This window comes from Paroedura picta, chromosome 9 (assembly GCF_049243985.1).
Source record: "Paroedura picta isolate Pp20150507F chromosome 9, Ppicta_v3.0, whole genome shotgun sequence".
Classification (NCBI taxonomy): domain Eukaryota; kingdom Metazoa; phylum Chordata; class Lepidosauria; order Squamata; family Gekkonidae; genus Paroedura; species Paroedura picta.
In genome coordinates this window covers 67235131-67261517 of record NC_135377.1, presented here as the reverse complement: position 1 = coordinate 67261517, position 26387 = coordinate 67235131, and the positions used below count along the sequence as shown (strand labels likewise).

At 48.0% G+C, this 26387-nt stretch overlaps 1 protein-coding gene across 2 annotated transcripts in view; it reads left to right on the top strand.

Moving 5' to 3' along the window:
• Positions 1-26387, top strand: part of NEDD9 (neural precursor cell expressed, developmentally down-regulated 9) — a 60714-nt gene that overhangs the window by 31363 nt on the left and 2964 nt on the right. For both annotated transcript variants that reach the window (XM_077353201.1, XM_077353202.1), the window contains exons 3-5: positions 18212-18313; positions 22127-22219; positions 24115-25347. In XM_077353201.1, the coding sequence (XP_077209316.1) occupies positions 18212-18313; positions 22127-22219; positions 24115-25347 (1428 nt within the window). The remainder of the gene's footprint in view (positions 1-18211; positions 18314-22126; positions 22220-24114; positions 25348-26387) is intronic.

Here is a 26387-nt window from a genome sequence, read left to right as displayed (position 1 = left end):
GTTTAATCATCCCATTAATCTATGAAGCTTTGGTTTGATTCATTGTGGTTTCGTGGATGGGACGGAACGTTTCCGCTTGCCTCACAGTAATTTATAGTATCTTGTGCAGTAATCCCAAAAACATAGCAGTGATTTCAGATTTCTCCTATCATACCACTAGTTAGGCGGTCTGCATATATCCAACTGGAAAAGGTTCCTTTTTATTAGAAAGAATTTTTTTTTTAATCATGATGCAAGAGGGGATCACAGCCCCTTCCGAGAACAGAAAATCAGATAATCTCAATTGAAATGGTAGCTTGGATATAAAACCTAAAGTAAATACAGCTCGTCTTGGTGTTTCCTGTCTGTTAAATGCCCATCGCATGACTCAAGACGATTGCCCCTTGACAGCCATAGGAAGTACCCGCTCTGTAAAAATCCTTTGCGTTTCTCCTGATATGAAGCAGCTGGAAGCCAGGCTATCAGTAAATCCTCCGGAATATTTCGAGCTTGTTGCTCGACCCTTATAAATATGCCCCAGTGACGTAAAGCAGACAGGGTTACTCGAGCAGGAAGTGGGTGTCTGGAAGGTGCTGCGGTTTCATCTTTCATTGCAGGGGATGTTGGCAGGGAATTCTGCCTCTTTCCTTTTGAGTCCTCCAGCGTGCTCTCGATTCTCACGCCATTTGCCACAAGGGAGCTCAGACTGGCAGGAGGTTTTGAGAGCCAATCGGAACCCTTTCCTGGGATCCTGACTGCTGACTTCGGGTTTGTACGGTTTTGCAGGTTTGTTGACATGCTCCTCCCGGGCAACCTTGCAAAATAAGTCCGTAAAAAACCACCAGCCCACCCGAAGCTTTACCAGACCATCTGCTCCCACGTACCTTTTACGTAGCCAAAAGGAAGAGGCAAGGAGACTTGTGTAAAGTCTTTCTTCCTAGGTGTCTGGAAGGAATTCTTCACCAGTCTACTTGGGATCTGGGAGACCCAGGATGGAATCTCCCCGTGGCTCTGAAAGCTTTCAGAGTGACCTTGGGCCAGTCACAAACTCTCAGCCTAACTTTCCCTTCCAGGGTTGTTGTGGAATAAAATAGAGGAGCAGGGAACAATGTACACTGCCTTGGGTTCTTATGGGGAAGAAAGCCTGGGGTATAAATTATGTCATTAAAATAAATGTCCCGTGAGCAGCTTAGAGCAGCGGTCCCCAACCTTTTTATCACCAAGGACCGGTCAACGCTTGATAATTTTACTGAGGCCCTGGGGGGGGGGGTAGTCTTTTGCCGAGGGACACCGCTGCTGCCTGAGCTCTTGCTCCACTTGCTTTCCTGCCGGCACCCCTGACTTCCCGCCGCCCACAGCAGCTGCGCAGTGCCACGCCGAGGGGGAGCCCCAGCCATGGCGGCCGCTGGAGAGCACCAAAGGTGAACCAGCAGCAGAGTGGCAGGGCAGCCCCCAAGGCAGCAGCCGGGGAGGAGGATGAGGAGGAGCCGCGGCCCGGTACCGACTGATCCACAGACCAGTACCAGTCACCGGACCGGGATTTGGGGACCACTGGCTTTAGAGGTTTGCAAATCTGATTGAGAAAGGTATATTTTCTTTACATTTTCACATCATCCTCTTTGGAAGGAGAGCCCTTTGGGATGGATAAGTCATGCAAGTAGTTGAAACGGCCTCTGAAATATTGTTGGGATGCATGCGCTCAAGCATACAGAATCCATGACCCGCCGAAGCCCATGCAGAACCCCATCTATCCAAGGTATCCTATTAAGGGCTTTCAGCAGAACGCCTTGAAAACCCACTGCTAAACCCACTTAGTTCAGCCAAGCCCTGCGCCATCTTATGTTGCACATGAGCACTCCTGAGCTGGGTGCCACCCTGGAAACAGAAACCGAGGGAGCCAGAGACTCAGACATGGCCTGGGGAACTCACTGGGGGGACTTGGACCAGTGTCTGTCAGCTTTCTCTCTTCCAGAACATCCCACCATTAAATAGCAGCCAATGATATTACAACTGGGACATGGCCGAGTGGCGGGAAAGCTGAGCATTGTGGGGATTTGATTGTTTTATTGCATTTTAATTAGAGTTTTAACAGGTTGTAAATGGCCCCAAGCCTGCTTGCAGAGAGGGGCGGTCTAAACATTTAATAAATAAAAACAGAGGACTGCGGCATGAAATTTTGGATGAAGGGAACGAGACATTTCAGAGAGAGAGAGAGAGAGAGAGAGAACTGAGGCAGACATGCCTCAGTACAGTGGCTGAGAGGGGGAGAAGGGCTTAAAGGAAGAATACCCAAGAGAGATTAGTGGGACAGAAACAGATACACCAACCACTGGAGACTTGAGACTTCCCCACTAAGGAACTGGAAGCAACTGATTAAGATGCCTACCAGCCTTGGGGGAGAGCAGCTCTTTGCTGAGATGGCAGAAGAGACATAGCATCCTGTCTCTTTCTGAATGCCCCTACATACCAAGAATGCAAAGGGAGGGCTTTGACTCTGTGGTAGAACCTGATAACCCCAATGCTGACCTGGGTAGGCCAGTGGTCTCAGTGAGGCCACCGCCTTCATTCAAGAGAGACCAAGGAGGTCTGTCAGTCAGTTGGAGCTGATTTCATGGAGGGACTGGAGCCTGTAGGAGTACAAGGAGGCTTGCTCCTTTCCTTAAGGGCAGTGTTGAATGCCTGGGGGGGCTTCCCAACCCCAGCCATAGACAGGACACCCTCAGAGTACCAGAAAAAAAACATGCACACACATTTTATCGAGCCCACAGTGGGCCACAGGTCATGGCTAGCAAGATGCGTTCAACTTGAAAAGTGCCAGTTCTTTATGCTAGATGGACAATGGTGCAGATAAGACAGAACCTTTGTAACAGTGGCTATCTTGGTTTGTATTCGCACAAATAGTGCCTGGAGATTAGACAGTAACAAACACTTAGACAGGCCCGGGACAGGGGTGGGCCTGGGGGAAAGACAGGCATTGGCAAGTCAAGAACGTGACTTCCTCTTGCCTTTGAATCATGTGAGTTTGACTGTGATGTATGAGTAATCACCAGATCCAATTGGATTTAGTGTAATTGGTACCTTAAACACACCTTTGTGTGCAGAACTTCCCTCTGAAGTCATCTGTAGTGAGATCCTAACAGTCTTGGCAGCTTGAATTGCTCTCCGTATTATTAACAAGGTATTTTCCTTAGGACTTCACTTTTAATTGTTTGCTCAGAATCAGATAGCTGGCCCGGGACATTTAATCTGGAGCCTTTGAGGGGAGGGGGCAATTTTTCAATTAAATAAATCACACAATTTCACAGAAGTTACAGAAATCTCATTGGGGGTACCTTCTTCATTTACATCCGTGCTATAATACTGCGGAACAAAATCAGGGCAAGCTCCACCCTGCAGCCAATATCCATCATTGCTCATATGAACTGGGGCCTCCAGGTGAGCATGCTCAGGGTCTATCAGTATGACTTTGTTCTACCCATAAAAGAGTAAAGAAGAAATGAACTTGTCCCTCCACTATGGTTAACTTTGGAGACTGTACTTTGGGTGTGCCCGTCTTCAGATATTAGGCAGATGGCAACCTGGTCATGAGAGGGCTGCCTGGTCATGGCACTAACGCCCTGGAACTGTCTCCCCAAGGAGATTCGTCTGTCCCCTTCTGTTACCATTCTCCACAAACAGGCGACTTTCTTTGTTCATTTCCCTCAATTATCTCCTTCCTGCCCCACGTTTTAATTGTTGTTTTTTTAAATGTTTTGTATAAATTTTAACTGTTTTTAATTATTTAATGCTGTCTGTTGTGGTGATTTTAATGTTTTTGCCTGTGTTTTTTGTCGTATATGCTCTGAATTGTTAACCACTTTGGTGGCCCATGTAAGGGTAGAAAGGTGGGGTACAAATTTCGTAAATTAAAGCAATAATGAGAAACACGAACAAGGTTACCCCCTATGATCAGCCGTTTCATCAGAAGTTATCTGCATGTTGGAGGGGAGGGACTCTTGTTGAGGTCTCTCATCCAAATACTGACCAGGGTTGACCTTGCTTAGCTTCCAAGATCTGATGAGATCAGGCTAGGGTGGGCTTTCCAGGTCAGAGCACCACAGTTTACCTAAGGAATATAATCTACTGAAACAAAGTCTGGTGAAAGCCCTGAAGCTAGAGAGAGGATGGGCAGGCCAGTTGGTATTGATAGTATGGATTTTGCCTTACCGAAGAGATCCCTGGTCCTTCTCTTTACGGCTATGAATGTCATACCTGATTGTTGCCAACCTCTGAGTAACTGCTGTGTTGGTCCTTTGTTTATGCCCAGGTTTTAAAAAGCTTTCCCACTATACTGAAAACTTTAAAAATCTTGTAAACTGTATGCCAATGGTAGGCAGACAAACTTCATTTATTCTGTTCCAAGGAACATTGTGTGTTTCTTTGTTGTAGAATTTTGATGGCAGTGAATGTTGGGTTGGATCCCACAGACCAGTTTCATGGGCTCCAACCATGACACTTTACATAGTGTCACAAGCAAGAGCCTTGAAGACCTTATCTTTTCTGCATTAGGGACCAAGGACGAGAGAGCGCAAGGAAGAGTAAGATTTGAAGGATCAAGGGTAGCAAAACAGAAGAAAATGGAGAAATTGGAAAGGCAAAACCTCTTCGAAACTGTGGATTAATTCAGACATTACACTGAGCTTTCATTAAGGAAGCTTATGTTTTGTTAAGTATGCTATGACAAACTATGGTTTGTGATCAGCCTGATGACAAACCACGATTAGCTTGATTCATGTTTGGACATTCAAACAGTGCATTCTCAACTATGGCTTACATACTATGTTTTAGAACAAAGAGTCCAGGGGCACTTTTAAGCAACAAAGTTTTATTCAAGGTGTAAGTTTTCATGTGTGCCTTGAATAAAACTTTGTTGGTCTTAAAGGTACCACTGGACTTTGTGCTGCTAATTTAGACCAACCTTGAATATACCATGTTTTAGTGTGATGTCTAGCTGGTCCTAGTCCACAGCAGGCTTGAAGCAATGTCATATTTTGAAATATCTTCCAACAGCAAGAGCAGTGCAAGTTACACTTAAGATGAAAGTTGACCTTCACTCCGATGTATTTAGTGGTATTTCTGAACACAACATAGGAAGTAATCCCGTCTCTAATTAAATACAAAGGTGTTTTCCCCAGCAGCTTTGAGTGTTGTGCCGTTTCCTGGTTGTCAAAGACACAGAAAAGCCCCAAGCCTCGCCATGCTTTTGTAGAACAGCATCCCTAATTAAAAAGGGATTTTTAAATCTTCCCTTGTGTCTCCCCTCATCTAAACAAGGCAGCCTCTCATCTTAAATCCCCATCCTCAAGAGATCAGTAAAACAATCTTTAAGCATTTAAGGGAGCCACGGGTGTTGCAAACGGTTGAGCCCAAGGTTCCTTTGCCTTGATGTCTGAAAGGTTGAAATATCTTTCCTTCAACTGGCAGCACCTGTCCCTAGAAGATTAAGTGAACTGCTGCTCATGCTGTCCCTAATTCAGACTCGGCTTGCAAGTATTCTGTATGTCTTGGCAAGGATTGAGAGTTAAAAATATTCCATCGACTCTGATCTCAAAGATCCGTATTAATAGCAGGGGGGTCAAAGCCTCTGTCTGCAAGGCGGTAGCCACTCTGCAAACGGCCAGCCCCCCCCCCCCCCAGCTTGTTGCCAGGATCTTTCCCTGCAGTCAGCTCTGACTGAGCAAGCATTTGATAAGAATCTGTCATGCACCCTGCAGATGTCTCAGGTCCCACCAGTGGATTCTCTACATTTTGTCCTTGGGGGAAATGCGGTTCTCGTCCTCCCGGAGTGTATCCCCGTGCTGTTGTGGCGGTCGTCTGGAAATGGTGCCGTGTGAGCAGGTTGGATGCTATTCTTTATGGAATATTGCCAAGGGTCTGCCCAGTGCTTTCCAGGGAAGCCTCTGCAGAAAAGAGGAGCTTTGGTCACAAGCTGCATCACCAGGACAGTCAGCAAAAAGCCAGGTTCCATGGGTCCAACTTATGGGTGCTAGTGCCATTGTAGAGCCGAAGCCACCCATTTTAATGCGCCATAGCATGGCGAGGCCAGGTGATCTCGCTCCCTCTTGTGCCTTTTTAAATACTAAAACAGCTGAGGTACCAAAGCAAGGTTTCTGGCTCCTGCCTCACTACAGCATGTTTAAATGGCTGGGTCGAGTTCTATAATAACGTTGCAGTTCATGATTCAAATCCAGGAATGCCCTAACACAGCAGTTCTCAACCGCTCCGATGTCGTGACCCCAACTGTGGCCGCGGGGTTGGTGGCAGTGGTGTGCACACACGGGCAGTCTTTCACCTAGCTTAAAGGTAAAGGTAAAGGTATCCCCTGTGCAAGCACCGAGTCATGTCTGACCCTTGGGGTGACGCCCTCCAGCGTTTTCTTGGCAGACTCAATACGGGGTGGTTTGCCAGTGCCTTCCCCAGTCATTACCGTTTACCCCCCAGCAAGCTGAGTACTCATTTTACCGACCTCGGAAGGATGGAAGGCTGAGTCAACCTTGAGCCGGCTGCTGGGATCGAACTCCCAGCCTCATGGGCAAAGCTTTCAGACGGCTGCCTTCCCACTCTGCGCCACAAGAGGCTCTTTTCACCTAGCTTATGAGCAGACATTTCACAATTGTAAAAATCATCTCCAGTTTTTTTTTCCTAATGCAGATTTTTTAAAAGGGAAAATACGCCCTCCGCCCCCCCCCCAAAAAAAAACCCCTATAATGAACTGACTAAATACACACTGGTAGCTCACTGCCGAGAATGTTTCCATTCCAGTTTTGGAACTTGCTTCTAAAAGGCAGATGAATTGGCATGTGATTCTACATGCCCCACGTTCAAGTAAGAGGCACCTTGGTGGGGAGGCTTCCCTGGAGAAGGTCTTTCTAAATGGCACCTTCACTGTGCACAGACCGAACTTGTTTGCAAGCAGCTGCTCCCCTCTGTGCAAATACAGGGGTTTGCCGCTTGGGAGTTTCCATTAAATAAGCACTGAGGACCATAAGGGCAGGCAAACACAGCAGTTCTTGCTGGCAGACATGGCAAGGCAGGTCAATGAGACGTCCTAAGACAGGTGATTAGACTTGAAGTAATAAGCATGGCATGCTAAGGCCATGGCTGCAGCCACTCCTCTTGGGTCCCTGAATGCTGCTTGGACAAGAAATCCCCTCAGATCAGCTGAAATAAATGATGGATGGCTTTGAATCCTTCATAGGGGCTGGGTAACAGGATTCATCTAAGGCTCTCACATACACAGCATGTTACCAATTTCTTCTTTTAGGGGAAGGGAGGCCAAACTGTGGCTCTACTGATGTTCATGGATTATAATGCTCAGGCTGGCAGGGGCTCATGGGAATTGTAGTCCATGAATATCTGGAGAGCCACAGTATGGCCACCCCTGTTTTAGGGAATTCTGGTTCTTGCTTGAGCAGCTTGGTTCTTGTGGAAAGCTGTACTCAATGTTCTGGCAGATAGCTGTTTTGTCTGGATGTTATTTTGGCTGTGAGATTTGGCCAGTGGCCAGTTTTATGTATAGTACGTACAGTATTTATATCCTGCCTTTCAGTCCAATGGGGGCCCATGACAGCTTATACCATTCTCCACTCCTTTGACCTCCTTCATTTTATCCTTGGCGAGGAAGGTTAGGCTGAGCGTGTGTGGCTGGCCCCTGGTCACCCAGCCCGCTTCCCTAGCATGAAGTGTGGATTTGAACCTGGGTTTCCCAGACCGTAGGCTGGAACTTTAACCACTACACCAGTGGTCCCGAACCTGCAAGCTTGCGGCCCGGGAAGCTTCTTACTGCGGAAGGGGGGGAGAGGGAATCAGGGCCGCGCCCACGCATTGTGCATGCGTGGCCGAAATCGTGCATATGCAGCACTTTTGTGCATGCGCGAAAGGGCAGAGCATGCGCAATTTTGTCCATGCATGGCGCATGTGGCATGTGCGCATGCGCGGCTGTGCTTGCGCAATGCGCAGGCGGGGCAGTTGCCCTGTCGGTCCCCAGCCTAAAAAAGATTGGGGACCACTGCACTACACCATGCTGTCTCTCTTGTCCTTTGACATGGAAGAGACGGTCCTTGTATGCTTCATGCACCATAGCTTTTAGGTCAGTGACCCTGTAGGGGCTTGCAAACTGGTAGAAATGCTCAACCTCTCATCTTCTTGATTTCTGGAGAGTATCTTTTATTTTACTGCCGAAACAGTGTGTTTTCTGTCGTGGTGCTGATTGTGGGGGTGACACTGAGGTTCCCTGGGCTTTTGTTCTTAAATGACTTCAGTTTCCAAACCAAGGCGCCCCTCATCAGGTGTAGCTCAGGACATTTTGGCTACCATGATTAAAACTGGATGGTTCCAGTGTGGTTTTGGCTCACAGTATAGGAACAAAATAGTGTGTGGTGTAGGGTGCCAGTGGAGTGACTTTGTCAGGAGCCAGCACCATGTGAAGGTTGGTTCCTTTACTTGACCTTCACAGGAGTCATGGGCCGGTGACGTTTGCTCTCTCAAGAAAGCAGATATGGATTTCCATCCTGGTAGGGGAGATTCTTCCACTGATGAAGTTCTATGGAAGCTGCAGTGGAGCTGGGGATTGAAATGATGAATGGGCTTGTGATGTTGACCCTCTTCCCATGCTATCAGTGGACTTAGAAGGATGTAATTCTGCTTAGGATTCCAGTGTAAACCTTAGAGATCCTCTACTACTTGCCAAATTCTTGAGTCTTTTTGATTTACCAAGAACAAGGTTTTATCAGTGATTATCCTTGGATTGAGGTCCCCTTTTCTATCAGTCCAGGTCCAGCACTTGAGAATCCATCTTGGAGTCTGTAATGGCATGCATAGAGGAAAATACATTTGAAGTGCAGTTCAGACAGGATTATTTTGCTTACTGCTGAAGGCTAAGGAGTCCAAAAAGTGATGGATCTTCCTGATTTGGCAAGAGTGAAGCTCCTGTTGAAGACAGGAGGCAGAGCTTGGTAGTTCTGAGGTAGGTTTGGCTCATTTTCTGGTTGGTTCACTTCCAGGACAACAACTGCCCTGATAAATTTTCATCTTGATACTGTACAGCGGTCCCCAACCCCCGGTCCGTGGATCAGTCAATACCGGGCCGCAGCTCCTCCTTGTTCTCCTCCCCAGCTGCTGCCTCGGGAGCTGCCCTGCCACTCTGCTACCAGCTCACCTTTGGTGCTTTCCAGCGGCCGCCATGGCTGGGGCTCCCCCTTGGAGTAGCACTGCGCAGCTGCTGGTGGTAGCGCCCCCCAGCAGGCGGCGGGAAGTCAGGAGCAGGGGCTCAGACGGCGGCAGCGACATCCCTCAGCAAAAGACTACCCCCCCCCCAATCCGGGCCTCAGTAAAATTGTCAAGCCTTGACCGGTTCCCAGTGATAAAAAGGTTGGGGACCACTGCTGTAGTATACCGCTCTTGAGCACTTGTTTGGAAATTTCAGCCCAATTGTTATGTGAAGATGCACAACGGGAGATTCTGGCTTTCATTCCTCAAAAGCTGCACCAGCTTTCAGATTCAAGAGATCGAGGCTTTGTCATTTTAAATTCCCCAGTGACCCAGAATCTTTTTTTTTTAAGAGAGAGGGAGAGGGAGGAAGAGAGAGAGAGAGAGAGAGAGAGACTACCCTTCTCCCATATGAGTCTCCTGAACATCAAGATGAAGGCCACATTACTTGTTCTGCCACCAAAAGGTCTGAGGTGGATATTGATCTAGGAAAAGGGTGTTGGCCACATTGTGCAGTGTTGCATAACTTCCTGCCTAGGGAAACCCACCCAATCCGCACCCCTGGCTTCTCCAAAAGAACAGTGTGAACATTTCCTACTCTGCCAGGTTCGTGCCCTCGTGATTGTCCCATTTCCTCTTTTGTTTAATCTCCACTTGCTGCCAGTTTTGTGCTGTAGTGAGACTGTCAGACAATCTGGGAGACCCAGGTTTGAGTCCCCCTCTTGTGATGAAGCTGGGTACCCTCGGGTCACTATTTCTCAGCCTGATCTACCTTGCAGGTTTGTTGCGAGTATAAAAATGAGACAGAATAACTCTCTGGAAGAAGGGCAAACCTAACTACGTGCAATTCAGCTTTATTTTACTGTTTTATTTTTTACTTTAACTTGCATTGTGTATTGTTGTGGGAAGAGCAAGGTTTAAAAGCAGCCTATAAATTAAGGTAATTAAATCAGTAAATTAATGTATTTCCTTAAGCATGTGGGCACTAGTAAGTTATCTTGCATGAGCTGGACCCAAGTCAGTAGTGCCAGAAGTTGAATCGTTATGGGGGGTGGGCTCTATGGCATTGTAGCGCCCTCCCCCCCAGGCCCCCACCATCCCCAGGCTCCACCCCCAGAATCTCCAGGTATTTCCTAACCCAGAGATGGCAACCCTGCTTTCTGCACATACACAGAAGCACTCTTTTAGAGAGAGAGAGAAAGACCCTGTTTTGATTCTGGTTAAGTCTTGGCCAAAACTAGGACAAAGGTTGAGACGCATTGCGGTGAACATTATTGTTGTTTTGATATAATCTGTTAAGATACACATATACTTTCCTGCCCGTAGCACAGTTATTTAACAACCAACCATCTCAAACAAAAACAAAGCAAGTCCACAGAGCCCCAGTTCATGGGAAACTTCCATTCCATCACCTTTGGACAGCCGAAGCAACCCTTCTCCAGCTCTGGCCAAGGCTCAGGCGGTAATGAGTGTGTTCTCCATGCTTTTGGCGTTCCCATCTCCATCCTTCCAATTAAGTTCCGATCACAGCCTCATTTGGCAGAGAAGGGGAGAAAAACAGCAAACAAGATTCGTTCCAGACCTCATTGTTCTGCAGCTGCTGCGCTATTTGAAGTTTGGTTGTGAACCGTATTTTCCATTGAGAGGGCTTTTTTTTTGGGGGTGGGGGGCGATAGAGGAGAAGCACTGCCCTTGTTTCACCCTTTCTTGCCCCGCATTTTTCAGGCCCCAGTTTGTTTTGGAAGAGCAGGCATCAGCGACAACTTGCACTTTGGGTTAGATGCCTGTGGACAATGCCGCAAGCCTGGCTGCTTCTCACTCGGGAGGCGGCTTTGGTGCCTTCACTTGCCTTGGAGAAGAGCCCTGTTTTGACACGGGGGGGGGGGTCCTTGCTCACTTGTGGGAAAGTGCTCGGCAGCGATCTGTTCAAGGAGAAAACTGGTTTCAGAGCAGGGCTGCCAGCTCTGCCTTGGGACATCTCAGGAGGGCTGGGGCCTGGAGCCTGGGGAGGGCGGGGCTTGGGAAGGGGTGGGGCCTCAGCAGGGTACAAGGCCATAGAACCCACCCTTTCAAGCAGCCATTCTCTCCAGGTGCCCCCTGGAGGTTGGCAAACCCTATTTCAGAGTGTGGAACAAAAACCAGCAGATACCTTGAAGATGGAGTAGCTGATGACCGCAAGCCAAATGTTCATATTGTCAAAAATAGCATTGGAAGTTATATGGAGATCTATCTGTTTTGGCTCTGGGCTATTAAGCACCTCCTTTGATGGTTAAAGAATACACATACATGAGAGCTGCTACCTACAAGTCACAACCAACAAGGGGTTTTCAAAAGCAACTAAGAAGCAGAGGTGGTTTGCTGCAGGGCAGGGGAGGCCAAACTGTGACTTTCCAGATGCCCATGGACTACAATTCCCATAATCCCCTTGTGGCAGGGGCTCATGGGAACTGTAGTCCGGAATTCTGGAGACCCACAGTTTGGCCACCCCCTGCTATGGAGCCTTCCTAGGTGGTCTCCTGTCCAAGTACTGACCTTGCACTGGTGCCTTTTTTTCCCTCCCTGAATCATACTCTGTATAAGACTGAAGGACTTCTCACTGAGGAATTAATTGTGGCATAAATGCGAGTTCTCATTTCTTACTTACCACACTGATCCTGTAAGAGCTGCATTAGGTCCATGCATTTCTATCTGTGGTTTCTCCGTCACCTTTCAGGTATTCCCAGAAACCCACTAATTGGGAGAATCCTTCACCAGCAAAGGTAAAATAGTGAGAATGATTCATATATGTGAGCGATGTCTATAAAAGATTATTCTAAGGCAAAGCCAAGGTATTTATATAAGCTCTGTTTGTGTAAGTGATGAAAGGCCAAGGCACTCATTGCTACACCCAACCAGGCTGTGGAACATTGGTTGCTTCTGATCTTGATGATGCTGGACAGAAACAGCGGCCTGGAGTTCTGCAGGCAAAGAGCTGATGTTACCCGATGTGAACTGAGAAGAAGTATACATCGTTTTGCACTTCCTGTGTGTCCTCCAGTGCAATTGGTTGAAATCTGTGCAGTCAGAAAACTCAGCGTTTATTTCTTGTGACTCGCATGGTCAACCTCCTGAGAATGGAGGCTGTGTGTGTTATGTTAAAGGCGCTCTGTCCAATAAGTTTTGAGAATGGTAAAAGCAGTTGGAGAGTAGGGTTGGCAGGTCCCCCTTCCCACTTGGTGGAGGATGAGGGGTTGGGTGCTTGGGCCAGACCCTGGTTGAGAGACTCCTGGAGATTTGGGAATGGAGCCTGGGGAGGACAGGGACTTCAGTGGGGCACAATACCATGGAGTCCACCCTCCAAAGCACCCATTTTCTCCAGGGGAACATATCTCTGTAGCCTGGAGATGAGCTGTAGTTCCAGAGGATCTCCAGTTCCCACCTGGAGTTGGCATCCCCTAGGAATATAATGCACAACTTTTGGGTTAGTTTTTTCATTTTATACCTGCATTTCAGTCTGTTTTTTCCTAAAGCAATTGTATTTAAAGATGCTTTCAACATTCTTTGATCAATGTCATGGCACTGTTTAGATCAGTGGTCCCCAAACTGCGGTCTGCGGCCCGGTGCCTGGCCGCAAAGGCCAGGGCGCCAGGCCGCGGTTCCCTCTCCCCGCCCTCCCCCCGCAGTAAAAAACTTCCCGGGCTGCAAGCTTGCGGCCCGGGAAGCTTCTTACTGCGGAAGGGGGGGAGAGTGAATAAGGGCCGTGCAGCGTGCATGTGCGCATGCGCAGCCTTGGCGCGCATGCGCGCTGCGCGGGCGTGGCCGTTGCCCTGCCGGTCCCCAGCCAAAAAAAGGTTGGGGACCACTGGTTTAGATCTTTAGATCAGAAAGGGCAAGGTGGCATTGATCCACCAAAAAAGAAAAGAGAAATATCCGTGAATACAGCCAGGACTGCATCCATGCGTTTGTCTTTGTATTTTTTTTGGCAGTGTACACTTTCACTTCTCTAGCAGGTATTCCTAACCGGATTTCCCCGTGTGAAAAGACAGCTCAGGAAGTGAGTAACTGCTACAGAGCCATAATCCAGGGACGTCAGTCAGTAAATTAATTGCGTTGTGCCAAAGGCTATTGCAAATGAAATATAAACACAGATACAAGCAACAATAAATAGAGTCATTTCCCTTCACATATTATACTTACACTCTTTAGATACAGTTAAAATGCATTACGTTAAACTGATCCTTCAAAAAAGATATTTTTCAGTGGACCCAGAAGTCTTACACCTGCCTCTGCTTATGTTCTTGGAAGTAGGAGGCAGGGGTTGAGGTCACTATTGTTGGTTCTCTGACTTGATCCTTCTTGTGAACTCATCGGCCCTGTTTTGATCTTCGAGGCTGCAGGAAGGACTCTCCTTTTCCACCTGTACTGTTCCAGAATAAACAAAGGCCAAGTAGCTGTTAAGCAATCTTTAGCGGGAGCCAGCAAACAGTACCTCTTTGAGCTCAAAGATTGTTGCTCCATTAGAAAAGACTGTGGGGGAGGGGAACAAACATCAATGCGGTATGATTTTTTAAAAATCGGGACTGCACAAATTGCCATCAATCAATGAGTCAGTTTTTCAGTTGTGCAGAGCTCTTCATCGGGCTAGATGCTCACAGTAAAATCAGGCACAAAATCATGTTGAAAGTACATTATCCAACGTATATAGAAATAGCTGGATAATCCACTCTCAGACCGTTTATGCACTGGGAACTTTGCTGCACCAGCTCCTGTGCAGGAGCACAAATCGGGAGCAGATGAGGCAGACCAGGCCAAATGCTCCCCCATGTGAGTGCAGGAAGAGGTGGGGCAACCTGCCATGACTAAAACCCCAGCCTGCAGCCAGGCATGAAACCTCCAGTGCGTAAACGGTCTCAGCATGCTTTTGCATCTGTATGTTCATTTGCAAAACAGGAAAAGCTTCTCATTGGAAGAGCATGATCCAAAGTGTGTGGAATAAGCCATTACAGAGGAATGGGCCGTGTGAGTCCAGCTGTGCCACTGAGTTACGATAGGTGGGGGCACTTGTGCAAGAGACTCTATCACTCAGCTTACATGACTGGCTTGCAATTTATAAGCCTGTTCAAGTGTTCTTCGTGTATAGGCAGACGCACCCATAATTTCAATATGTCACATGAGTGGGAGTCCTGTGTTTTTTTGGCTCTCGGCCATTCCGTATGGCGTGCATGCACAGAATATCGGCAGCACATTGAACAGCAATCCTTCCCCACTGTTTTAAAAGGTCTTGGCACAAAAGTCAGCTTGAAGTTCTACATGGTACATTCTTCCTTCCTTGCGCTGCTCACATGAGTTGTCAGATTCAAATGGGTAGCCGTGTTGGTCTGAAGTAGCACAATAAAATCAGGGTGCAGTAGCACCTTTAAGACCAACAAAGATTTATTCAAGGCGTGAGCTTTCGAGTGCAAGCACTTTTCATCAGACGAAGAGTGCTCACACTCAAAAGCTCACGCCTTGAATAAACCTTTGTTGGTCTTAAAGATTCTACTGGATTCTGATTTTAATGAGATAAGTACGTTTCTGACTTGTGTGCGGCTGCAGCGCTGACTCCTCATTCCATGGGAGATCTGTTGGAGAAGTAGCAGCAGCGTAACAGAGTGGGCCATTTCTGAAAGCTCCACCTCCCAGTATGATAGCCATGAAAATCAGTTGGTAGCCATGTCTGTCTACTGTCTTCTTCAGATGCCATGACACTCTGTGGCCAGGTGCTCGGGGCAGATTACAGTCTCCACCAGGTTGTCCAGGGAATTAGCACAGGGCATTGGATCGGCCCTTCTGGAAAGAATTCTAGGATGAGCGGGCCTTTGGGCATAGTCCAGCAGGTCACATCTTATGAAACGCTCTCTTTTTCTGCATTAGGAAACAAGCAGGAATGATTCCCCTCCCTTCCCATTTGCATCAGGAAAAGAGATTTAATGAACCACAGCGCTGGATGCTTGATAAAGATATATGTACACACAATTGTTTGTCTTTGTTAAAGAACGCACCATTCACATGCAGAAGGCACAAGTCCCAGGTCTTGGAGGAGCAAGAACTCAGATGGTCGTTCAACTCTGTTCATTCTTTTGTAAGGCCTTGTCTTAATGTTTCAGGCCCCGATGCTAGTTCATTACTTAATTGGCCTGAGCCAAGCCTTGTTACCCCCAATTAGTTGTTCTGCAAAGATGAAGCCGTTGCAGTGTTTGGCAATTGTAAGGAGAAAGAGAGAGAAAGATTGTGGGGGCACCATCTGGTTCAGTTAATGCGTAAACAAGTAAAAATTTGTGGTTTGAGCTGTAGGATTTTCAAGAACCAGATGATCACAGGCATTCTTTTAAGGGGGGGGGGGGATTGACATTCACTGACATTTCTCAGGAAGCAAATTCCTGCATACCAAGATTGGGGGGTGGGGGAGGGAGAACAGGGGCAAAGAAAGGGAGCTTAGAAGGGAAAGTTTCTTCTTTTCCTTGTGTTTCCATTCTGTGCAAATTCCTTCTTTTAAGCGTTAAATTATGCCCTGGTATTTTGTTTGTTTATTTTAGTCTGATCCTATAATAAGTGGGGCCCAAACGCAGCACATGTTACATCCCTGCCTGTATACCAAGCTTAGTCCAGCTGCTAGAAGTCGGGTCCAAAAAGAACTGCTGGGGCTTCTGAGGTTTTAGCTGCAGCTTAGAGCTGCTGATTCATATGTTAGCAGGGCTGGATCCCAGAGTGCTGTGGCAGACTGCCCAAGACAGAGCTTTTTTTGTGTTGCTGAATGACAGGGCTCCTTCCTGTACCTGCGTGGGCTAGACCTTGGAAAGGAACAATGGAGGCATGGGAAGGAATGGCTTCTACAGGTATCACTGGGACCTTACACGATCCAGTCGTGTTCCCATGCTATTCCCAAGGAAATAAAAAGCTTCTGTAATGAATCTCCGGAAGAAGCCTGCTTGACGGCTGAAAGTAATGATTGAAAATGTCTTTACATGTGACCTGGTATAAAGCCATTACACTGGTCCTGGGAGAGACGGAGGTATCTTAGCGTCAGGGCTAAGAGAGAGCGATACCCACATCTCAGCACCCGGAATGAAGGTTCTAGCTCAGCCTCCCTAAGAAACTAGAGAGCCTGCAATAAAGCTGGTGGAAGATACTGCATTTTGGACCTCAGCATGACAGGAGACCAGGGCCCAAGTATTTAAGACCAGGCTTGACCAATCCAGAAATTTCACATGGGTCTGCACACCTAGGGTGGTCAGATACAGGTTGGGGAAACTCCCAGAGCTTTGGGGTAGAGCCTGGGGAGGACAGGGACCTCAGTAGGATACAATGCCAGAGAGACCACTCTCCAAAGCAGCCATGTTCTTCAGGGGAACTGATCCCTGCGCTGTAACTCCAGGGGATCCCCAGGCTGTTCTCACCCGGAAGCTACCATCTCTTGGAAAACCCCAATAGGCTGTTCTCACCTGGAAGCTAGCATCTCTTGGAAAACCCTAATAGGCTGTTCTCACCTGGAAGCTGGCATCCCTGGGCCACACCCCTATATTCTAAAGAGAATTTGTGAGCCTGAACACCAAAAGGCAAATCTTCAGTCTGAGAAAATGCTCTTTCCCCACATGGATGTTTCAGATTCATTGGAATAAGAAGCCCCCCCCCTTTCCTGATCACTCCGTCCACCGTCTTGCACCTGGTTGACACTACTGGGCCACTTATTTGGTTCCTGGACGCAATCGGTGAAGCTACGTGACGGAGCGTGCTTTGATTTGTTTAATTTTAAATTTTAGAAGTCCACTTCATCCATTAGAGGTATGTATATTTAAGCAGAGCCCTCGGACACCAATTGTTTTTGCACTGGGTGCTGCCACTGGGGTAAGCTCATTCATTGAGCTCCCATGAGCAGGCAGAACTGGGGCTGGCTCAGGGGGTGGGCAGCTGAGATCTCCCACACTTGTGGGGTCAGTCTTGCATCGACTGTTATAGGGAAATCGTAGTCCTTAAAAGCCAAAGACGTAAGCGTAAAACAATATTAGTTATGCTTAGTTGTATGGAGAAAACGCATCTTGGTCTGCAGCGCATGCCGGTGTTGCATTGCATGCCTCATGTGTGAGAGCATATCCACATGCCCAGGGTTCCCAATCAAGCATGAAAAGATCGACCTAGAAGCGTGAGCAACTGCGTAATGCTCCCTCACTGGATTGGGGCCCTGTTCTTTCTCTTCAACCACTAATTACCGCCTCCACTGTGACTTTGTATGTGCATATATAGCTTTTTAAAAAATCAAAGGAAAACTATAAAGAATAGTCCACATAATTGTACAGGTTCTGTGTGCAGCTGACCGCTTCGACAAGCGGCCAACGTAAAACGCCCATGCAGCAAACTTTGGGCCAAGGGAAGCCGGGCGCAGAGGGGCCCGCCTGGACGATGGGCCGGCTTTCCAAACGGTTTGCTTGCGTGGAACTACACCTAGGCAGTGTCTGTGTGCTTTTCTGTCTCCTAGGGCTGCTTCCCCCTCTCCCGTTCCTGAATTGCTGTGTAAAAATAATCCTCTAAGGAGGGGGAAAATTCGATTTCCTGCAATTTAACATGCATGCCAGCAGCATATGTGTGCTTTAGTGATGCCTTTGGCCCCGTTCCAGAGAAGCCCATATGACTGAGCATTTCCCCTGTAGTTCTCATAAGCAGCCTGACGCCAAACGCTGCACTTTAGAGAGAAGATTAGATTTTAAGGGTGTCTTGGGGAGAGCCTTTGGTTTCTCACTTGCCCTGTCTGTTTTCCTGGTAGTTTGTTACTCCTCAGGGTCGTGTTATTTATGTCCAGCAAAATTGCTGCGAGTTAAAAGACGCTGGGAGATTGACAGACAAGTGGCCGGGTGTTTGTTTGTTTTTTAATGCCATTTTTCAACCATGCATTTCTGCTGCAGGTATGCTGAATACTTGCTATTAATCAGAGGAGGAGAATTTTTCATTCCTGTCTTTCTCTTCCGACCCCTAGGTCATCACTCCCATCAGGTCAGGACAAGGTTATGTTTACGAGTTCCCTTCCAAATTCCAGAAAGATACCTACGATATCCCACCAATTCGTCCTCTCCAAGGGGTAAGTACCAATGCAGTTGTCAGACAGCACTAAAATGAAGCAGCAGCAGCAGCAACAACAACAACAACAACAAAAGAACTTGCCATTTTGTCTACTTCCAAAGTACAGATCAGGTTTTCTCATACCACGCTGAAAATATTTTGTTTCACTTTGAGCAGGTGATCTTTTCCCACTCTGCAGGTCACCAGAGACATTGGAGGTTTGAAAGGCCCAAAAATATAAAACCCATCTCTGTTTTCTAAAGGATACAGGTCATTAAACTGGTCAGCCTGAAAACTGCAAATGGGGTGATAGAGAAAGAGATGCTATTTTTCATTTAAAATGCTTTTTCCCCCCTGTAGAATTTATCTAGGTCAAGAGTGCTGATGAGACAAATAGCCAATCTTAGTGAGATTCTCAATATGAGAACAGAGTGCATGAGCCTCTTACAGCTGTCTTGAGGGGATTTCCTTGGCCTGGGAGGAGTGAAGGTGTCGACACAAAGTGAGAACATGGAATGATTTCTGAGAGGGCTTTGAGAAGCATATGTAGGGTCCACTGGAGCTAGCCATGACAGAAACCGTATTGCGGATCCATTATGGCAACAAGAGTTCGTTCAGTTGTACAGCTCAATAACAACTCATTTATTTCCTCTGTGTTACCAGGAATAAAAGCTATCCAGTAGGATAATGGGTTAGATAAATCCCTCACCATCTCTGTGGGACTTTGGAGCATTTTCTGATCTTATACTGCTTCCCCCTAGTACGTTTTTTGGGATCTGCGAAAATTTGTTGAGGGTTCTAGAAGTCACATCAATTTCCTTTACCAGCAAGCTCTATCTCTTTTCTGTTCCACAATAAGTGTTCTCCTGCAAGTTCTCTTGGAAAACCCTATTGGGTTGGATATGAAATGATCCCCAAAGTTTCTTCATATTTAGTAAAATTAGAGGGATGGTGTTTTGTGGGAAAGATAGCACCAGTCTCCACTTGTTCCTCATATTAGGCAGTTGGACAACATCCACCAAATTAATAAATATGAGTTGTGTCCAAAGTAGATCACTGAGGGTACATATAATGATTTTCTTCTTCGACCAACGCCCTTAACTTAATGGGGTTTGTACAATTTCCAGCGCTAGTTTCTTCTTATTTCAGCCATGGTATCCTTTGGTGCAACATTTGCAATGGAAAGTAGCAGTTAGTCCGTGCTCCCATGGCAAGGAGATGCTGTGCTGATACTATCTCACTTCCGGCAGGAACCTCTGTGCCATCGAGTCACAGCTGACTTATGGTGAACCCAGCCAAGGGGCTTTCAAGGCAGATAAGAAACAGAGGTGTTTTCTGTTGCCTTCTTCTGCAGAGTCTTCCTCGGTGGTCTGCCACCCAAGACTTATGGCAACCCTAGTAAGGAGCTTTCAAGGCAAGGGATTAAGCAGAGGTGATTTGCCTTTGCCTTCCTCTACAGAGTCTTCCTTGGTGGTCTCCCATCAAAGACTTATGGCAACCCCAATAAGGGGCTTCCAAGCAGAGTTGGTTGGCCATTGTCTTCCTCTGCAGAGTCTTCCTTGGTGGTCTCCCATCCAAGACATGGTGACCCCCATAAGGGGCTTTCAAGGCAAGGGATGAGCAGAGGTGTTTTCCATTGCCTTATTCTAGGGTTGCCAGCTCTGGGTTGGGAAATACCTTGGGGGAAGAATCAGGAGAAGGCAAGATTTGGGGCAGGGAGGGAACTCAGTATAGTAAAATGCTATGGATCCCACCCTCCAAAGCAGCAGTTTTCTCCAATTCCAATCTCTGTCACCTGCAGATGAGCTGTAAAACTGGAGATTCTCAGGTCCCACCTGGAGGCTGGCATCTCTACTCCCTTCCAAGTGCCAGTCCTACATAGTGTCTCAGATCTGACCAGATCAGTCTATACCGTGCAGCCTTCCTTCCTGGAGAGCCTCCAAATGTACACAATTCGCGGGCACATGTCTGCTCATTTAACGTGGAGCAGTTCTGAGAGAGAGACGCCACACTGTTTCCTCTTCCTGGAGGAGGGATTGATACCTTCAGACTTCACAGTGTGCATCGCTTGAGTCTCCCTCTGACTCTCTTGGGGGTCTTTCCCTCCCACACCCTGAGTTCACAGCAGAAAGATACAAAAAGGAATCCAAATGACGGCTTTTCGGCCTCCACCTCTGAGGGACTGGGAGCGGAATACGTATGTGCTGATCTCAGTGGAACAGAGTGAGGCCAGCAGTGGCAGGGCGGGGAGGTTAATTCACACCTCATGAAAATTGCTAGGGATTAGGCCTCAATTACTGCCAGCAGCTGTGCTCTGACTTCAGTGGAGATGGGACTGGTCGGCCACATCTCTCGGAGAAACCTCTGCCTTTGAGCATGGACTGGCAGCCCCTGTTTCATTATGTCTGATAATGGTAATATGTTTTAATTTTTAGCCTGCCCTTCCAGTCACACAGGGAAGGCAACATCATTCATAAAATCATCATAGAAAAGTCAAAGCTGTCTTCACTAAGTGCCCCCAAGTAAAAATTGCAGTCAAGGGGGGGTCTGGTCTTTCCATCTCTCTTAGCGGTGAGGCCAGCTTTTTTATGGTGGTTGTTATTTTGGGCCCCAACCATATGCTTGGTGGAATATCTGATTAAGGCCCTGCAGGGCCCTGATCTCCCTTGCGAGTGTGTCCCACCAGGCTGGGGCCAGGGACAAAAAGGCCCTGGCTGAGGCCAATCACACCTCCTTAGGGCCAGGAATCCTGAACAGATGTTGATCCGAAGATCTTCGCGCCCTTGGGGGAATATAAGGGGAAAGACAGTCCTGTAGGTACACTGGCCACAAATGGTTTAGAGCTTTAAAGTGTTCATGCACAGAAAAAAACTACACCTTGGATAAAACGTTGTTGGTCTTCAAGGTGCCCCTGGACTCTGACTTTGTTCTGCTGCTTCAGACCAACATGGCGCCCCACCTGAATAAACGATAAATGTTTAAAGATATGCCTGGGAAGAATCAGACCTGAGTTCTTTCATTTGCTTGGACTTCTTTCCTGAATGACTCGGACATATTTTTGGGTACAGCATCTCTAACTTTATTCTGAGGGCGATGCCTGGGAGATGATTCACTCCAAATGGTGTCATAAAGTCTGCACTGAAAATCTATGTCTCTGCTGCATTGAAAGTGCATTATCCGACATGTGCAGAGTGAGCCAGGGTTGCCAGCTTTTGGTTGGGAAATATCTCGGGATCGGGAAAGGGGGGGGGAGTCCGATGAGAACAGGATTTGGGAAGAGGAGGGATTTAAATGGGGCACAAAGCCATGGAGTCCATCTCCTAAAGCAGCCAGTTTCTCCAGGGTAACTGATCTCTATAATCCCAGGAGACCTCCCTGTCTGGAAGTCTGTTGGGGGCCATGCATGAGTGTTTAGAAGAAGAAGAGTTGTTTTTTATACCCTGCTTTTCACTACTTGAAGGAGTCTCAAGGCAGCTTACAATTGCTTTCCCTTCCTCTCCCCACAACAGACACCCTATGAGACAGGTGGGGCTGAGAGAGCTCTATCAGAACTGCTGTGTGAGAACAGATCTGTGACTAGCCCAAGGTCGCCCAGCTGGCTGCATGGGGGAGAGCAGGGAACGAAGCCCGGCTCGCCAGATTAGAAGCTGCTGCTCTTAACCACGACACCACGCTGATAAGAGCTTAAGAAGCAAAAAAAGTGACGCCCTCCCACCTCATTCTGATTTCATCAGAAACTGTTCAGAATAATGTCATCCCAGTTGCCAAGAAAGGAAGGAAATTCATCTGAAATGAAATTCTGATTTGTGTGATTCTTTCGTTCCCTGTTTAGATCTATGACGTCCCCCCTCCATCGGCGTTTAAAGCAGCTCAAGCTGGGGATGCGAAATCCCAAGGGGTGTACGACGTTCCTCCCGTGAAAGGGGTAAATGGACTGCCGTTTTATTTAAAACTAACATGTGCCTTCTTGCTGGGTGAAGGGCAGGTTTCAACAAAGACAACTGAGCTAAAATGAAGGTGGGGAAGGAGGGGGGGAGGGAGAGAGAGAGAGAGAGAGAGAAAGAGAGAGAGAGAGAGAGCATGCAAGGTGTGCTTTGAACTCTGAAACCTCCTAAGCATTCCCCCTCAAGCTTGTAACTCATCTATTTAAAAGGAAAACACCAACCGTGATAAAATTCGGAATGTAATTGCTAGTTTTATGCAAGGTCGTTGGTGTAATTAAGAGTTCAGAACTATATACAGGCCCTTTTCTGGGTGGGAGTCATGGGAGTATTTGGGAAGGGGGGCACACGAGCACCAGCAGACAGTGCAGTGTGTCAGAGTTTGAAATGGATCCTGTTCATTCTACACACAGGAACCCACACACAGTGTCATTTTGCCTGTTTGGGATTCCCCTGCGTTTTGCTGCTTGAACCATTGACGTCAGTGGCTGGATCTTGTGTGTGTGTGTGTGTGTAAGAGAGAGAGAGTCACAGCTGACCTATGGCAACCTAGTACAGTTTTCAAGGGAAGGGACGTTCAGAGGTGGTCTGCCATTGCCAGCTTGTGCCTCATGATCCTGGTATTCCTCAGTGGTCCCTCGCCCAAATACTAGGCAGAATTGGTCTTGCTTAGCTTCCGAGATCTGACAGGCTTGCCTGTATGCTGGTTGGTGATGCCTGTGGAGCTACTCTCCAGTGCCATGTCGCACCCCCTCCCTATCCACACCCCCAGATTGTCCTCAGGTCCCTGGTGGGGACATTTGGGTGGGTCCTGCATACTCTGAGTGCCCCTGGCAGATTCCTGCCTATGTGAGAAACCAGACAACCCCTCTGTGCACACACCTTTTGCAGCGGGACTGCCAGTCTCAGAGCAGTGATGTTTAGGATGCCTTTCTTGGCTGTGCACTGCGGCACAAATGGCGATCAGGTTACACCACACTCTGGTTAGCATTGGTGCCCTGGTGGGATTGCTTTCATGACAACAGCGGCCTGTTTCCCTTGGTGCTGGGAAATAATCACATCACTCACAGGGCTCACATAGTTTTTCTATATTGGTAACCCTGACCTGGATAGGCCAGGTAAGCCCCATCTTGTCAGATCTCAGAAGCTAAGCAAGGCCGATCCTGGCTAGTATTTGGATGGGAGACCTCCAAGGAGTTGGGTGGTAGTTACAGTGGATGAGCGATAGGGGTGTGAGTGTCCTGCATAGTGCCAGGGGGTTGGACTAGATGACCCAGGAGGTCCCTTCCAACTCTATGATTCTAGTTCCTACAAGGAACACTAGGGGTCATGAGGAGGAGGCCAGCAATGGCAAACCATCTCCCAACATCTCTTGCCTTGTTGCCAGACAATCCTCAGCTCTCCTGGCAATGCTACACACGTGCCGTATGATAAAATAATTTTTATAATTTGCATTCTACTGGTATTACCAGCATAATGTGGGACACGAACACAAACAACCCAAGACCAGGCCACAATGGCATCCTATACATTTGCCCTCTAGGGAGCAATGCTAATTTATGCAAATACGTATTTATTTATAATTTAATTTACAAATAGCCCCACTCGGGCTGTCCATCACGAGCCCGAAATACATAACATTTGGACAACAAAATACTTAAACCATCATAAAATCAGTTAATAATTAATTTTTAAAGTTGTTGGGGATTTTTTGCCTGCAGCTGGCCTGTTGGGTCTTAAATGACTCACTTAATAACACGGAACTGGCTGCAGGAGATGCAGGGGGAGGCCATCCCCCTTCCCAATCAAATAACTTCCCCTTGCAGAACTCCCCAACTGGGAACGGGGATGACTCACAGCTTTGCATTTTGCCTTCTAGATCTATGCCCTCTCCCCTTCTGCCTGCAGAGATGAGACGGATTCCAGGGAACATTTGTCTGAACGGGCTGCTTGCGTAAAGCACGACATGAGACCGGAAGGCGTGTATGACGTCCCTCCTCCCGTTGCCAAAGCGACCACAAAAGAAGGCGGACAAAAATGTCTGTGCAGCCCATCGTCCGCTTCCGAGGGAACGCCGCACCAACACGGGCCTTATGATGTCCCAGTGAACCACCCGGCCCAGTTTGTTGGGCAGCAAATGGCTCCCCAGTCGGATGTCTACGACACTCCTCGAGGAGTCCCTTTCCCTGGACAGCACCTGGGATTCATTGATGGTCTAAACCCTGAAGGAAAAGAGGGCGTCTATGATGTGCCTCCCCAGGTCACGCAGGACACCAAAAGGTTGCAGGATGTGACCGACGGGATGAACAGGCTGTCTTTCTCCAGCACAGGAAGCACCAGGAGTAACATGTCCACCTCTTCTACGACGTCCAAGGAATCTTCATTTTCGGCCTCTCCTTCCCAGGACAAAAGGCTGGTGCTGGATCCTGACACGGCCATTGAGAGACTTTACTGGCACCAACATGCCGTGGAGACCACCGTCTCCGGTTTAATGGCCTTCGTGGGCCCAGACTGGCGGTCGTACGAGTCCATGGAGAAGCACATCAACCATATCCGGGCCGCCGTCGACAAGGTGGAGCAGTCGCTGGGCGACTACCTGAGTTTTGCCAAGGGAGCGACGGCCAACGCCTCCTTCGTTCCCGAACTCAGCCTCTACAACAAAATGAGAAGGGAGCTGCAAAGGCTGGAAGATTCCCATCAGATCTTAACCCAAACGAGCCACGACCTCAACAATTGCAGCTGGTCCCTGAATGTCCTGGCCATGAACAAGCCTCAGAACAAATGCGACGACCTGGACCGGTTTGTTATGGTGGTGAGGACGATCCCGGATGACGCTAAGCAGCTGACGACCAGCATCAGCGTCAATGCCGAAGCGCTTTTCAGACAGGGGCCTTGCGACTCGCCCGGGAAGAGGTCCCCAGAAAGCCTTGGGCCCTCTGGGGATTATGTGTACGACAGTCCTCAGGCCCAGAGGACATTTCACCATGGAGACAAAAGCCAGGAACACTGCAGCTCTCTGCCAGCGCTTCTGTCTAAAGACCAGCATTACCAGTGCAGCAGCAACGGCTCTGAAAAGAGCTGGATGGACGACTACGATTATGTGCATTTGCAGGTTCGTTCCACGCGGTCGAATCATTCGCTTCATTTCTACCCCAGTGTGGACCCAAAGACCTTTGCCTCCGTTTTACTCTCACAGTATCCCTGTGTTCTAGGTTGGTTAGAGAGTGTGCAGCTGCCCCAAGATTCACCCAGCAGAGTGGGATTGTTACTAGGGACCCCTGAATTCTAACCCAGGGTTTCCCAACTACGGTACCATGAAAGCCCCTCAATGGTACCGCAGTGTGAGGCTTTTCAAATGGCAGCTGTGGAAAGCCCTCCCACCCCGTGCCGGCCATTTCTGGCTCCAAGTAAAGAGGGGGGAAGGGTTTAAATTAAAAAAAAAACATTCTGCTTAGTTGGGCAGGTTGACCCGCCCCCTCACAAAGTGGCCCATACTGGGCATGGAGTGGGTGGGAAGGGGTGGAGCCCTGGCCATTTAAATCTTTGCCACCTGAAGCTCCTCTCACTTAAGGGGGGAGGCAGGGAGGTGTGGCCAGCTGACATCACTTCCTGAAACATCAAAGGCTGAAAAGTCTTTCAGCAGTATCTCAATAAAACAATTAGAACAGCATAAAATTAATAAAATTAACAATTAACTATCAGCAACTAAAGAGCCTCTTGTGGCACAGAGTGGCAAGGCAGCAGACATGCAGTCTGAAGGCTCTGCCCACGAGGCTGGGAGTTCGATCCCAGCAGCCGGCTCAAGGTTGACTCAGCCTTCCATCCTTCCAAGGTCGGTAAAATGAGTACGCAGCTTGCTGGGGGGTAAACGGTAATGACTGGGGAAGGGAATGGCAAACCACCCCGTATTGAGTCTGCCATGAAAACGCTGGAGGTCGTCACCCCAAGGGGCAGACATGACTCGGTGCTGGCACAGGGGATACCTTTGCCTTTACCTTTATCAGCAACTAACATACAATAAAGAAATAATAATTAATTAGAGAGAGCTTGGGGTAGTGATTAAGAGTGGATTCTGTTTCGGAGAACTAGGTTTGATTTCCCCACTCCACATGCAGCCAGCTGGGTGACCTTGGCCCAGTTGTAGTTCTCTCA